General features: G+C 57.0%; 1 protein-coding gene across 2 annotated transcripts in view; it reads left to right on the forward strand.

Moving 5' to 3' along the window:
• The first annotated feature begins 4,743 nt into the window (after positions 1-4,743).
• The window catches only part of UNC5B (unc-5 netrin receptor B), an 80,706-nt gene continuing 71,381 nt past the window's right edge, over positions 4,744-14,068 (forward strand). For both annotated transcript variants that reach the window (XM_038534250.1, XM_038534251.1), the window contains exon 1: positions 4,744-4,871. In XM_038534250.1, the coding sequence (XP_038390178.1) occupies positions 4,793-4,871 (79 nt within the window). In that variant the 5' untranslated portion in view covers positions 4,744-4,792. The remainder of the gene's footprint in view (positions 4,872-14,068) is intronic.

Here is a 14,068-nt window from a genome sequence, read left to right on the forward strand (position 1 = left end):
ATGGTGTGGGATTTCTTTTAGGGGTGATGGCAATGCTATTGAATTAGATAGTTGTGATGACCGTACAACATCCTGGATATACTAGAAAACGCAGGGTCATACATTTTCATTTATTTATGTTTTAGTAAACTTGACGCCCAATAGGGAGCGTGAACTGACAGCCCCGAGATCAAGAGTTGCACGATCGGCTGGCTGAGCCAGGCAGGCGCCCTGATAGGTTATGTGCATTTAATCTCAATTGAAAAAGAAGAGTACACACTTGAGACCATTCTGTCCAGATCTGCATCTCCACTGCACCGTTCCCGAGCTGTAGGGGACCCTGGGCAGGTGACCCGTCTGGGCTGCAGTGCTTTACCTGGCAAATAGAGGTAGTAACCAGTACCTATCTCAGAAGGCTGTGGTCCGCACATAAAGAACCCAGGACAGTACCTGGCATCTAGAAAGCACCCCGCATTAGCTATAATGATCTTACTACAAAGACATGGTAGTGCTTTAAGGGGCCTTGGGGCCCTGGGGCCTCCCTCCCCACAGTACAGGTGTTTGGGGCATCGGACTGGATGGATCAGGGGAGGGATTCTGAACTCATTCTCAAACCTCACCTCCCAAGATCCTCCAAACCGAGTCGTCTGAGAGCCCGCTCCCCTAGACAAGCCAGGGTCCCAGGAACCACTCCTGGGCGCCCCCCATCCCCTGGGGGTCTGGCCTTAGGCTGGAGGCCGCGGCGGCCTCGGTGGCGATGCGAGCTGCAGCGCGCCCCCTAGTGGCACCTGCGCGCACACGGGGCCTGGCCGCCGCGGGAGGTGCCAACCCAGCCCGGCGCCGCCGCAACCCGCAGCTGCTTTTCAATCAGCTCGTACCCAACCAGATAAGGGGCTTTCTGTATGTTCTTTTCAATTCTAGGAGGTACGTAGTGTTTCCATTTTACAAGCGAGGAAACCGATGCTAGGAAAAGGCTCAGCAGCCAGCCCACCTTCTCCCAGCAGGTCAGAGCTGGCCCTGGTCCATCAAACATCAGCTCAACTCCAGATTCCAGAACTCTCGTCTGCCACATGCTCTTCAGGTTTGGGGGAAATGAGGGTAGCCCACGGAAGCATCTGCAGACTCCAGTAAGTGTCAGAACTGGCTCTGTGTTGTAGGAAGGCAGCCCCACCTCCTGCCCCTGGCCCCAGGCTCCCAGGAAATGGAGGGGGAGGTCAGAGGCTCCTTCTAGGGCCCATTTGACAAGGCTGTGGGTGCTTTGCTCAGTAACCCCTCTTTTTCCAGTCTCACTGATGTTCTGACTCAACCAATATTGATTGTAGGCCTATCTTGGATGCTGTCTTCCAAGCTGGATGTATAATGGTAAACGGGAAAGGAGGTGCCCTGCCTCCAAGCAGCTCACCACCTCCTCCTCCTTCTTAACTCACAGCAGAACACCTTTGCTGGGTTTGGGAACACTTTAGTAATTTGTAATCCCATTACTCCAATGAGTCATCCCGGGGCCCGGGCCTTGCCCATTCACCTATCCAAGGGACAGGTATGGGCTCTGGGTATTATGACTCCCCCTGCAATCCTTTCCCTGGCTGGAGCCGAGGGCCAGCAGGCACACCATGACAGCATGGGAGGGGATGCAGGGGAATTATGGAGGGATCCCCCATGTAGTAAGTTCCCCACCCTGATGTTGGAGTCATGGAGGGAAAACAGGGCCCAGGACCCTCCCCCCATGCCCCATAGGCATATTTTAAGAATTGAAAGAGTTTTTAGGCTGGGGAGGGAAGTGGGGCAGACACCTGCAGGAGAGAGGGAAATAAATAACCACTCTTCTTTTGCTTGCCCTCTCATCCCCCCTTCCCTGCTGCTGGGAGTTAAACAAAGCCCTGAAACCTGACATTGGGCTAGAAGGGCCTACCTGGTACAATTCCTGCCTGAACAGCAAGTCCAGAGGACTGGAAGTTTTCAGAAGTCTCCAATTCCCACTGGCCTTCTGATGAAGAGAGAGAGAGGGAGAGAGGCGGAGGCTGGGGAGAGAACACCAGCCCTGTAGTCCCTGCATGCTCTGTTTCTGCTGAGCTCCCAGCTGAGTTATGCAGCATAGTGTCCTTGACCATGTGCCCACACCCAGGGGATGACAGTCAGTAGTGGGTCTGGGTACCTGTGTTCCTATATGTGCTTCTTTGGGGTAGCTAGGTATCTAAGTATCAATTTGTCTCTTCTTATGAGTCCATTTGTGCTTTTGGAGATGTCTGTGTGTGAGTCTGTGTCTGTGGCATGGGGAATGTGTGCGCTTTTTTTTGGCCTCATGTCTTGGGTTTGTGGTTGTCTCTGCAATGGGGAACCTGTTTGTAAGTGTTTCTAAGAGGGTCATTTTGCACCTGTGGATCTTTGCTGCATGTTTACTTGTGTGTACTTTTATAGGTGTCTATGGGCCATGTGTGCTTATAACTGTGCTTGGGGTTTGTGTATGTATGTGTGCTTGTAATTGTGAGGATGGGTGGAGTTGGCCACTACACTTGCCTGGGCTGTCCTGGGCCAAGCTAAAGATAACCTAACTACCTTTGCCCACAGGGACCTTTCTCAGTTGGCCAAAGTTCTTCCCAGGTATTTCTGCTCCACCTATATCCACCCTCCAGATCCTGAATACCCAGCCAGAGAGGGCAGGGGAAGTGGCTGACTACAAGCACCATGCTCCAGATGCTCCAGGCCCCACCTGTGCAGGGAGAGTGTGTGGAGGAGGATATTGGGCAGTACTTATTGCTTTTCTGCCCCCACCAGGTCCCCTTCCAGCCTGCTAGATTGGTCCCCAAGTCCTTTCTCCTCCAATCTAGGAATTGGAGTGTCACTGGGACAGGTATCACATGTGGGAACATGTGTCACTGGGGACACTTTGCCTGATTCCAGCCCATCCCCTACTGGCTCCCGGGCCTGGCTGGACCAACCTCTGACTTCCTTCACCCCTTCCTGAAGTAGCCCACTGCACTTGTATTTGAGGAACGATTCTAGATCCGTGCTCCAGAAAAATCCCAAGTAGAGACAGATCAGAGCTAGGGGACACAGGCATTCCTGCTGGCTGCCAGCATCCTTCTCTTTGAGTCCAGCCCCAGAGGAGGTGTGGGGTGGAGGCTCCCCAGCTCAGAGTTTCTCTCCAACTCCATCTCCCCTGTCCCCTTCACTCACTTATTCTCTCAAAGCTGTGTGTGATCTTGATCAAATGACCTTACATCTCTGTGCCTCCATTCCATCATCTATAAAATGGGGATATAACTGGTACAACTCAGAGTTGTTGTGAAGACTAACTCGGGGGCACAGGTCTCTGCCAGGGCAGCTGGTCCACCGCTTCTGGTATCACTGTGTTTCAGTCTCAAGACACTACCATCCCTCCAGCTCCACCTAGTTCCATATGCCTTTTGGCCCACTCTTGGGTAGCCAGGACTTTCCCCCACAAATCAGACTGGCAAGGAGAGGAGATCTTGGAAAGAGAGATTAGTGACATTTATGCAGTTTCCATACATATTTTTTTCATTCAACTCTACACCCCCTTATGAGATAATTATAATTTTTCTCTATTTTAGATGATGATGAAGGAAGCATCAGAATGGTTAAGTAACTTGCTCAAGGTCACACAGAGGGTGAGGAGCAGAGCCCAAGGGCTGTACCTCTCCCCTCTGCCCTACTGTTACCTTGGAGGGCAGCTTTTTAACAGTAGCACCTAAGGTGGTACAGGAGGTTTAGAGGGGTCTGGTAAACAGTTCTGCCTAAGGTCACACAGAGAAGCCGAGCCATCCAGGATGATCCGCATCTATACCTACGTTCACATAGCTGTAAGCCCCGGCTCAACCGGGCCTGAAGTGTTTGAGATTTTTCCCATTTAGGGAGTCTTTTTCTTTCTTTCCTTTCCTTTCCTTTCTTTCTTTCCTTTCCTTTCCTTTCTTCTTTTCTTTTTTCTTTTTTTTTCTTTTTCTTCTTTTTCTTTTTCTTTCTTTTTCTCTTTTTCTTTTTCTTTTTCTTTTTCTTTTTCTTTTTCTTTTTCTTCTTTCTTTTTCGAAACATCCCCACACTTTGAAGGCACAGGTAATAAGGACCAAGGCAGCCAAAAGCGAGAGGCCTCAATTCAATCAGAGGAGAAAGCTGACGCAGCCAAGCCAAGGAGAGCTGAGATACATCTCCCTGGTTTTTGAAAAAGGAAAACTGGGCAGCCTGCGCCTGCAGCCACGTTCCCGCGGCCGGGTTTTCCAGCTCGCCGGGCCGAGCGTCTCGCGAGCGCCCCCCTGAAGGGCCCCCAGCCTCGGCGGAGGCCGCGCCGCGCCGCGCCGGCCGTCGCTGCCCCCCTCCGGGGCCCCGCCCGGCCCCGCCCCCGCCGCCCCGGCCCCGCCCCCGCCCCCGCCGCCCCCGCCCCGCCGCGCGCGGTCCTCCCGGGCTCGCGGACCGACTCGGGCGAGCGGGCGGCGGCGCTCGGCATTGTGGCAGGCGGCGGGGGCCGGCGAGGGCGCCGGGGCCGCGGGCGGCGGCGGGGCGCGGGGAGGCGCGGGGCCGGCCGCCGCGGGGCCGCTCGGGGCGCTCACCTGCCGGCGCGTAACTTCGGAGCCGGGGCGCGCGAGCCCGCGGAGCGCTCGGAGCGCCGGGGCGCCGGGAGCGCAGAGGGGCGCGCGGGAGCCCGGCCGGGAGAGCGGGCGCCGGGCCCCACGGACCGCACGGGCTGGCGCGGCCGGGCGCCGGGAGGACGGCGAGGCGGCGGCGGCGGCGGCGGCGGCGGGGCCGGGGCCGGGGCCGGGGAGCGCGCCCCGCGGGAGAGGCGCCCGAGCCTGGCCGCGGGAGCATGTGGGCCCGGAGCGGAGCGCGGGGCGCGCTGCTGCTGGCGCTGCTGCTCTGCTGGGACCCGAGGCTGAGCCGAGCAGGTAGGGAGCGACCGGGCACGCGGGCGGGGGTCGGGGCCCGCTGCGCCCGGCTGCGCGAAGTTGGAGCGGTCGAGCGCCGCGTCCGCCCGCACGGGGAGGCGCAGGGGCCGCGAGTGGGAAGGTGGGAAGGTGGGAAGGTGGGAAGGCAGGTCTCCCCGCCCCACCAGCCACCCCCGGGGGCGCGGCCGGGTGCCCCAGAGGAAGCTCCCCGCTCCGCCGCCCGGGAGGACCCGGCCAGGAAGGCTGGCCTCCGGGGGACCCCGGGCTCCCCGCACACGGCGGCGGCACAGGAGGAAAAGACGGGGCTCCGGCTGCTCGGGCCAGGTGTGCGCTGGCTCGCGGTTCGCCGGCAACTTCCCAGCCGTGCGGGCGGCTCGTGCAAGCTCCTACGCGCTGCGCCCCCGAGACCCGCAGACGGGAAGGAGCGAGAGACCCGCGGGGCGCCCCGCTACCCAGGGAGGCCGGCTGTAGAAGGGGGAAGGGCCGAGCACTGCTCCTGGCGTGGCCCGCGACCGCAGGATCCGCAGGTCGGGAAGGAGTCTTTTTTTTTTTTTTTTTTTTCTCTTCTTTCTGGGGTTTGGTGTGTGTTGGGGTGGGGGCAGAGTACGTAGCGATCCTGCCAAGTTTCCTTGTAAATGGGTCACTGACATCCCCCCACCCCCACCCCCACCCCCCGTCCGGGGAGCCGGCGCGAGATGCGCTTGCCTACAGTGGGCCTGCAAGATGCGTTAAGGGGGTTGGTAGGCTCCTAAAATAAAGTCCCTACCGCCACGGCACCACCCCCTCGCCCTGGCTGTGCACACCTCTCGCTCGCCTGGAGCTGGGCCCCGCGCCGCCGACTGGGCTGCGACTCCTAAGGCGAGCGGGAGGACGCACGGGAGCCCACCTGCCTTGGGTGCGGGAACCCGAGGAGCTGGACGCCGCGGCTCCTGGGGCGGGGCTGGGGCAGGGGGTCGTCCCGCGTGGAGCCCTCCGAGTTGGGGCTGAGAATGGGGCAGGAAAGCTGGCGCAGAAAGTGGACGAGGTGACGCAGCCCCCCCCCCCCCCACTACACCCCGATGGCCAAAGACTCCTCGCTCTGGAATTAATGATTCCCACGGCCTGGGAGCGAGGGCTTGGTTTTAGCACATCCTCCACTTTTTCCCCCCCCAGCCCTCTGTTGTAAAGTTACGACACAATCATTTGATCCGAGTTAATTACGATTTGGGCAGACTCAGGTATTTAAAGCAGTGTTTTGAAGTTGGAAGGTAATGATGGGGGAGGGGGCAGGCTGCTGAATGACCAACCTTGTTTTAAAGAGCGCAGTTGAAGGTGGGAGTTGCTGGGCTGGGGTGTTGGTTTCTGGTTTGAGGGTGTTTGAGGGGAGGTGATTGAAGGGTAGGGTGAAGCCTCTGTAAACGCCACTTGGGCAGCATCGGGGCTTGGGAAACTGTTTTAGAACCAGCCGCGCAATGGGATCAGGGATAAATACTGAGGTTACAGGGGAGGGGAAGGAAGGGGAGAGGAGGGGAGGGGGGAGGGCCTCCGCTGGGCAGGAAAAAGGCAAGACTGGTTGGCCTAGAGTTGGGCTGGGGAGGCTGGGGGTGGCCTGCCTTTCCTGCTTAACAAAGCATCCAGCCCCCACCTTCCCCAGAGGAAACCCCAGGCCCAGGGCTTTGATGGATTTGGGCACAAACGGAGCCCAGCCAGAAGTGGCCTCTAATACCGGGCTTTGATTTCTCACTAGTGAGCAGAACCGGTGTTGGAATTGTGCTCATTACTTAGCGCGGCAGGGGCTGCCTGCCCACCAGCCTACAGTGGGCCCAACTGGTGGGGTCCGCGTGCAGTCCCCCCTCTGCCCAGAATCTGAAGCCCTTAGAAAATCTGCCTTCAAGGAGGGGAGAACATGCCCCCTCCTCCCACGCAGCCCGTTTCTCCGATGCCACAGGCACAGAACATCTGTCGGAATGTTCTTGGGGTCTGCCCAGTGGATCCGTCACGAGTCCCATTTCACTGCTGGGGAAAAGCAAGGCCAGAGTGTTGGCTCTTCTCAATCTTGCTTGACCACAGATGGCGGACTTGCGTGCAGGACTGCTCCTCTCTAATAGCCAGGCTGCTTCAGGTCACACTGGACGCCTCCTCGTGGCCCCATCCACCTCTGCCTGAAGGCATATATCAAGCTGATGGAGATAAGGCTGTCTCCACAGAGCAGGGCTCTCTCTGGGAGGTGTCCAAGCTCCGTCAGGTGGCAGGCACTTTGTCTCTTTTCCCTCACCCCCCTTCCCAGTGGATATGGGGATGAGCTCCCTTTACAGCACTAAGGGATTTTTAAGCCATAAAGTTTGATGGTGGAAAAATCAAACCCGGAACCATAAAATCCAGACCCTTAGAAGGAGGAGGTGTCAGCAAGTGACTGGCCAGCAGAGGCCACTTCAAAAGCCCCTGTTGGCCCTCAGGATCTCCTCTCACCGTACCGTTAGCCTTTCCAGGAGTTTTTAAAGAGTCTTGCCTTGGCTTCTGGCTGGGATGGTTGAGAAGGGACCGTGGAATCATGATAACACATCTTTTTAAGATGCAATTAAAGTCAGAGTTTTCCCAGTCTCTGCTGTGTGTGCATGTGTGTGCATGTGGGTGGGTGTGTGCATGTGGGTGGGTGTGGTGCGGTGGCCCATTTTGCGTCACCCTCTACACTGTAGCAAACACCCATCTCAAACAAATGGAAAATCAAGAGTGTCTTAATGTGCTTTCTCATTAAAGTGAAAGTATCACTGCAGGGGAAGAAATTCGGAGGTAATTTCTCTCCTTCCTCCTCTCTCCACCCCCACCCCAAACTGGGAATTCCAGAGGACAAAACAGTTCCCCTCTTTTCCAACCCCTTTCCTTAACTGCTGAAGCTTTGGGACAGGCCCTGACTTGCCCTGGGGAGGGGGGGAAGGGGGGTTTATATGGGGACTCAGGGATAGATCTGGAATCTGAACTCAGGCCTCACAAACCTCAGGCTAGTTCTGGCTCCTTCTTTCCACCTGGCTGCATGGGTCTGGGACTGAGCTGTTGAATTGAGGCCCTAGGGAAGGCAGGCTGCTAAAGATAAGGTTTGTTTGGTAGTTAGGTCAGACTGAGACTTGTAGTGGGATGGGGAAAAGAGGTGGAGTCAGGAATGCTGACCCCAGACAGGTGTAAAGGGCTGGGCCAGAGGTCAGGCCCTGAGACTAGCCAGGTGCCCAAAGGTAGCTCCACCCCTGATCCCTAACCCATCCCAGGTGAGATAAACCACTGGCCACGCTCCCTTGGAGTGTGGGACTAGCTGGCTCTACATTTTAAAACTCTGCCTTCATTTGTATAGATGGGACAAAATATATTTTTAGTTTTTATTTTGAAGCTTTGGGGAGCCCATCTCCTCCCCACCCACTCTGTTGAGTTTCTGGCTGTCAGGCCTGAGATGAGATCTTCCCATCTCCCCTTCCCTTCCTCCCCACACTCTTCTAAAGAGGGTGTGGGCTGCTTAGGACTTTGGGGATGAGGGTAGAGAAGGACTCCCTCATTCCAAGTGCTTAAGAGAGTAAGGTTAGTGATTCTAAAGGGTCCGTCCTGGAGCCCCCCTCCCTCTAAGTGTGTTCTTCTGACCCTCAGCCCTGGGGTGGGGTGGCAGAGAGACATCCATCCGGGAGCCCACCTAGCAAGGCCTGTAGGAAAGGAAGGGAGGCGGGGTCACGGGACTTGGGGAGTAAAGAGAACCTGCCACCAAGGCCGAGTGGCCCCCAGCAGAGAAGGGAGGGTGCGGGCATCCGAGGCCACAGCCGAGCCTCTCAGGGCCTCCTCTTCCTTCTCCTCCTCACCAGTTTCCTAAACAGCTTCCACAAATGGAGTCATTAAAACTGTGAAGGCAAAATGAAACCAAACAAGTGCCTTCTGTGCTTTTCTGTTTCTTGTCTTTATTTTTTTTTAAAGGGAAAATTAAAATTCCGTAATTAGAATAATAGGAGGAAGGGCAGTTTCAGGAAAGTCGAGGGAATCAGGTGCACTGGCCCCTTTGATTTGCTTCCCGAGTTGGGGCTGGGGCCCCAGCTGCCCGGGGGATGTCTCCCCACCCTCGTTATGGGGAGCCGCGGGCGCCCCGGAGCTGGCCAGGGCTCCCGGCTGTGAGCTGGGCGCGTGGCGGATTCGCACTCAGCCCCGCGCCCCCACCAGCCGGCCTGTGCAGGTCCCGCGGTGCCCCTTCCTCTGCGCAGCTTTTTCTCGATACTGGCAGCAAAAACACATGCTGGAGTGCGCGCATACAGCAGCCGCGTCCCCGCTCCCCAGCCCTTTCCTTCCCTCCCTTCTCTCCGAAAGCGCCCCGACCTGATCAGCGCCTCCTGGCCCGGCACGGAGTGGGCTCGGGGTGGGCTCCTTGCCTCCATAGTGCCGCTTACCTGGGGCCACGCATCTGGGCGCCCCGCCCCTCCACCCTGCGCCCCCTGCTCCGCGTCCCCCTCTCCTTCTCACCCTCTCCTTGCATCCCCTTACCTCCCCTCCCCTGCCGAGCTGAGTCCTGGGAGAGGTGGGGGGAGAGGGGGAGCCTCCTGGAGCTCCAAGCCACCTGAGCAGGTGAGGGTACCCAGCCCAGCCTCCATCCTCACCTCCCAGAACCGCCGGGCTGCCCCCAGCGCCTCATAACTTTCCCTGCGGGGCGAGGCCCGGTTTTCCGGGAAGGCAGGCTGTGGGTGTGAGAGTGTGTATCAAGGACTGTCGGTGTTGTAGGGGTGAGAACGTGTATTGCGGAGGTGGGAGTGTGCAGTGGGAAGGGAGAGTAGGTGTGGTGTTGCGTTGGGGTGTTGGGGAATGGAGATGAACGTGCGGGACCAATAGATGTGCCGATGAGGGTTGTGCCTTTTGTATATGGGTGCGTGCGATGGAGGTGACTACGTGTGTTTGGGGGTGTGGGGGTGTGTGCATATGGGCACAGCTGTGGTGTGTTTGTGTATAAATAGGTATGTGTGGTGTGGGGACAGTGAGTCACCACCAGGCATGAGAAGCTCCATCCATTGTATTCTGTTGGGGATGTCTCTTCCTGATGGGACCCAGGCCATTTGCCCTTTAGCACTATGGAGATCTTATTTTGCCCTGCACTGGGGGTTGTGAGCAGGATTTGGTCCAACTGCCAAGTTCTGGAGTTGGAAGGCAGAGGCCAGCTTCCCCTGCCCCCCACTACACACACACACACTCTTGAGGGCAGATAGGTCAGGTAGGTCCTGCTGCTCCAGAGGGAGGAAGGTCAACCATAGATAAGTCCTAAAACCAGTCCAGGAACTTGATCGATGGCCCCCAGGACGAGGGTCTGAGTCCTTGGGTCACCTTCAGTTGACTTGCAGCTTACCAAGAACAGTGGCAGCACCCGTGGTTTGGAGATCTGCTCTCTGACCTGGCTCAGCCTCATGCTGCAGCCCTCTGGAGACAATGAGGTCTCCTCTGGAATTTGCTAGAGTAGAGGCAGGCAGAGAGCTTGAGTGAGTGGCATCCCTACATAAGCAGGCATGGCTGGGGCTGGGGCTCTCAGTGGAGGCAATTGAAACAGGACACTTGCACACAGACACACACAAGAGCCGTACTCCACTGTCCTCACCACTTCCTTGGTCACCAAGAGTCCCTCTGCTTTCCCACTTCTGCCTATATTGATTGACTGCCATCCTCAGCTCTAGGGTCAAAGATGGGCCCTTGTGCAGCAGGGGGACCTATAGGAAAGTCGCAGCCCCGCTGCTGGTGCATATTGGTTTAGTTTATAAAAAAAAAACCCAAACTCTCTTATAGATGGGACCTCACTTGGTCCTTGTAAGAACTCCACCGGCCAGGAGGATGGTCACCTAAGAAGCTGACCTGGATCCCAGGTTGGAACCAGAGCAGCCCTGGTGCCAACCCTCAGGGTGGTCACTGGGCTGGATGCTCATGTCCACTTCAAAACTGTTAGGACATTCAGAGAGTCTCAGATGCCAGGTGAGGGCGGTGATGGTATATGTAGGGAGAGCACAGCAAAGAGTAAACTTTCCTAGCCTTGGGGCTTCCTGGAGGGGGTGACGTGAGCCAGACCTTGACTCTCTTTTTCAGGTCTTTCTAAGAGCATGTCCTGAAAAGACGGGGTGGGGGCCTGCTAGCTGGAGCACCTGGGCAGGGGGGCCTGGCCCCAGGCCTCTCCCACTCTCAGAAAATTGGCCCTATCGGCACCTGCTCAGCCACCATCTTGGGCCAGCCCAGTCCTTGGTGGGGCAACCCCTGGTCGTATGTCCACTCCTGGGCCTCTCAGCCTCATCTGAAGGGGTGCGCCTTGGGAAACTGACCCTCAGCTACCTCTGACTGCAGGCTGGGACCTGGGGCGGAAGATTGAGAGGAAAAGCTATCTTATTCCTTGATTCTCTCCCTGTGGCTCTTTTTATTTAAAAAAATTTTTTTAAAGATTTTATTTATTTATGCGTGAGAGACACAGAGAGAGAGAGGCAGAGACACAGGGAGAGGGAGCCCGATGTGGGACTTGATCTCAGGTCTCCAGCATCAGGCCCTGGGCCGAAGGGGGCGCTAAACTGCTGCGCCACCTGGGCTGCCCCTCCCTGTGGCTCTTGAGGATGAGTGAGTCCAGGAAACACTTCTTAACCACTGGTCAGCTGACTTTCTAGAGGGGCCTCACTGGCCTTGGCAGCTCACCTTGCTGTGCTGTGCCTCAATTGCCTCATCTGTAAAATGAGGGTAATAACACCATCCTCATGGGGTGGTTTTAAGAATCACACAACCTGATTATGATAAAGCACTTAGCATGGGGCCTGGCACATAGCGAGTATGGACAGCCCTGTGATGCCAGAGTCAGCTTCCTCTAGGGGCATGCGAGGAGGAGAAAGGCCTAGGCCTAGCAGCTCCTGGCCTAGGAGTTAGGAGACTCTAGTGTTTGCTCTTATGCTGCTGTGTGATGGGGGCCTTTTACTCTCTGGGTTCTGGTTGGTCTCCCCTTCTGGAAGTTTGGGGTGGGGAGAAATGGAAGGATGACCTTTAAGGGCCTTGGGGTTTGGCTTTTGTTTTGCCTAGTTCCATCTGAAGAGGCCCCAGCAGCCAGCAAGAGGCAGAGGTAGCTGAGGCCCAGAAGCACTTGTGTTTACACAGGCCCCTCTAGAAAGTCAATATATCGACTGGAATGCCCTTGTGAACATTATGTGGCCCTGGGTCTCTCTCTCTCTCTTCTCTCTCAAGCCATAAATCACCCGTCGGGACTTCAGTCCCATGTTCCTGCTCCATGAGCGTCTCCTGTCTCAGAGGCCAAGAGCCCCAGATGCCAAGCAGGGCCCAGGGGCAGAAAAGGACCCTACAGGCAGAGGCAGCGTGAATATGCAAGAGAAGAGGCACTTGTTCCCACACACACACACCCTCCCACCCCCATCAAGGCTCAGGGGGCGCTGTGGAGGAGGTGGGGGGAACACACTCTCAGACCCAGCCAGACCATTCACTGTTTCATTTTGCAGGGGTAGAGGCTGGTCCTGCGGTTGGGGAAGGAGGGATCCTGTCCCCACATCCTGTTGGAACACCAGCCCAGCCCTGAAACTCAGGTGCATGTGCATATTCATCCAAATAGAGCAAGCACTGGGCGATACAGTCCAAGTGGGGCAGAGCAGGGGCCTGACCCTTGAATGGATTTGTGTCGCTTTTTGAGGCCTGAGCCATGTGCCCAATGTGTGCTGCTGGGGTGCAAGAGTGGGAGATGGTGCAGCAGAGAGGAGCTCACTCAGGTGAGCTGAGCCACACGCATGGCCCGGGAGGGATCCAGTGCAGTGCTTGGACGGCAGGCTGTGCAGTCAGACCACTTGGGGTCAGGTCCTGGCTGGGGTCCCATCTGGCTCCAGGTCCGGGAGCAAGTCGTCTACCCTCTCTGAGCTTCAGTGTCTTCATTTGTAAAATGGGACTGCTAATAATGCCACACTCATCAGATTGTCATGGGGAACAATGAGGGAACATAGACAAGTACATTGCACCTTCTCGAGTGCTCAGTTGCATTCACGGTCCTCAGCAGCAATCATCATTACCGATGCCATGTATTGGGTGGTACAACAGGAAGTGCTGAGGCTGTTGAGAGAAGCTTCCTGCGGGAGGAGGAAGGTGGTGTTTGGCCTTTGAAGGAAGGACAGAGTTTGGGTAGGCAGAGAGGGCGTTCCTAGTAAGGGGGTGCGTTTGTAAGGGGGTGGGGGTGGGAACGTCTGGCTCATCAACCCAGGAAACAAATTCCTAATTCAGCCCCTGACTTGTATCTGATCATCTGGTACAACAGGAATTCTGGGCCCAGGGGTCCCTTGATACTTTGAAAGAGCCAGGCTTTGGAATTAAAAGCACTCACTCACTGAGAGCCTGGGCCAGGTGGCTCAGTGCTCTGGACCTGTCTGGAAGGTGACCTGCCACCTTCACTGGGCAGTGGTGTGCTGTGAGATGGCAAAGGTAATCCTGGCATGGAGTAGGTTCTCTTGATTTCTATTGCCTTCCCTCCTTCCTGCCTCCCCCCCCACCCCCCAGCCTGATCTATCTGGCTAACACCTGGGGTGAGGGTGCTGAGCCTTGCTTTTCTCTGTGCATCTCTGGGCAAGAGAGCAAGAAGACGGAGTGGAAGCTTCCAGGTTGACCTGAGAGCCAGGGAGAGGGGCAGGATGAGGGAGGCTGCCTGCCTTTTCTGGCCCCTGGTGTTCACCGAAGCCTGGCGGGTACCAGGAGGCATCCCCAAGGTCTGGGAGGCACATCTTCTGAGATCACCCAGGAGCCTGCAACCCCCAGGGGCCTCCAGTGGCGTCTTGAGGCATTACCGGGGTCAGGAGACAGGAGCTAAAGGAAAGCAGCTCTGTAATGCAATCAGAGGCGCCCGCCTGCCCAGCCTGGGGCCTGAGCACCCATGGAGGATGGAGAGCTTACAAGAAATTGAGTCAGAAATTCCAGGAAAGTTGTTCCTGGTTCCTTCTCCCATCCTACCTTTGGGCATTCTGTGACACAGCAGGGCAGAGCGAGACTCAACACAATGAGCAGTGGCCTGGGACCAGGTGGCAAATGTTGCAAGGGGCAGCCTCCCGCCCTTCCCTTCCCTTCCCTTCCCTTCCCTTCCCTTCCCCCTCCCCCTCCCCTCCCCTCCCCTTCCCCCTCCCCTCCCCGAGCCAGGGCCCTGGGGACCTGGGTGGAGGCAGGATGGGGTTGAACAACTAGGTCATGAAAGAGCAGCTGTGATGCTA

The sequence above is a fragment of the Canis lupus genome, chromosome 4, assembly GCF_011100685.1.
Source record: "Canis lupus familiaris isolate Mischka breed German Shepherd chromosome 4, alternate assembly UU_Cfam_GSD_1.0, whole genome shotgun sequence".
NCBI lineage: Eukaryota > Metazoa > Chordata > Mammalia > Carnivora > Canidae > Canis > Canis lupus.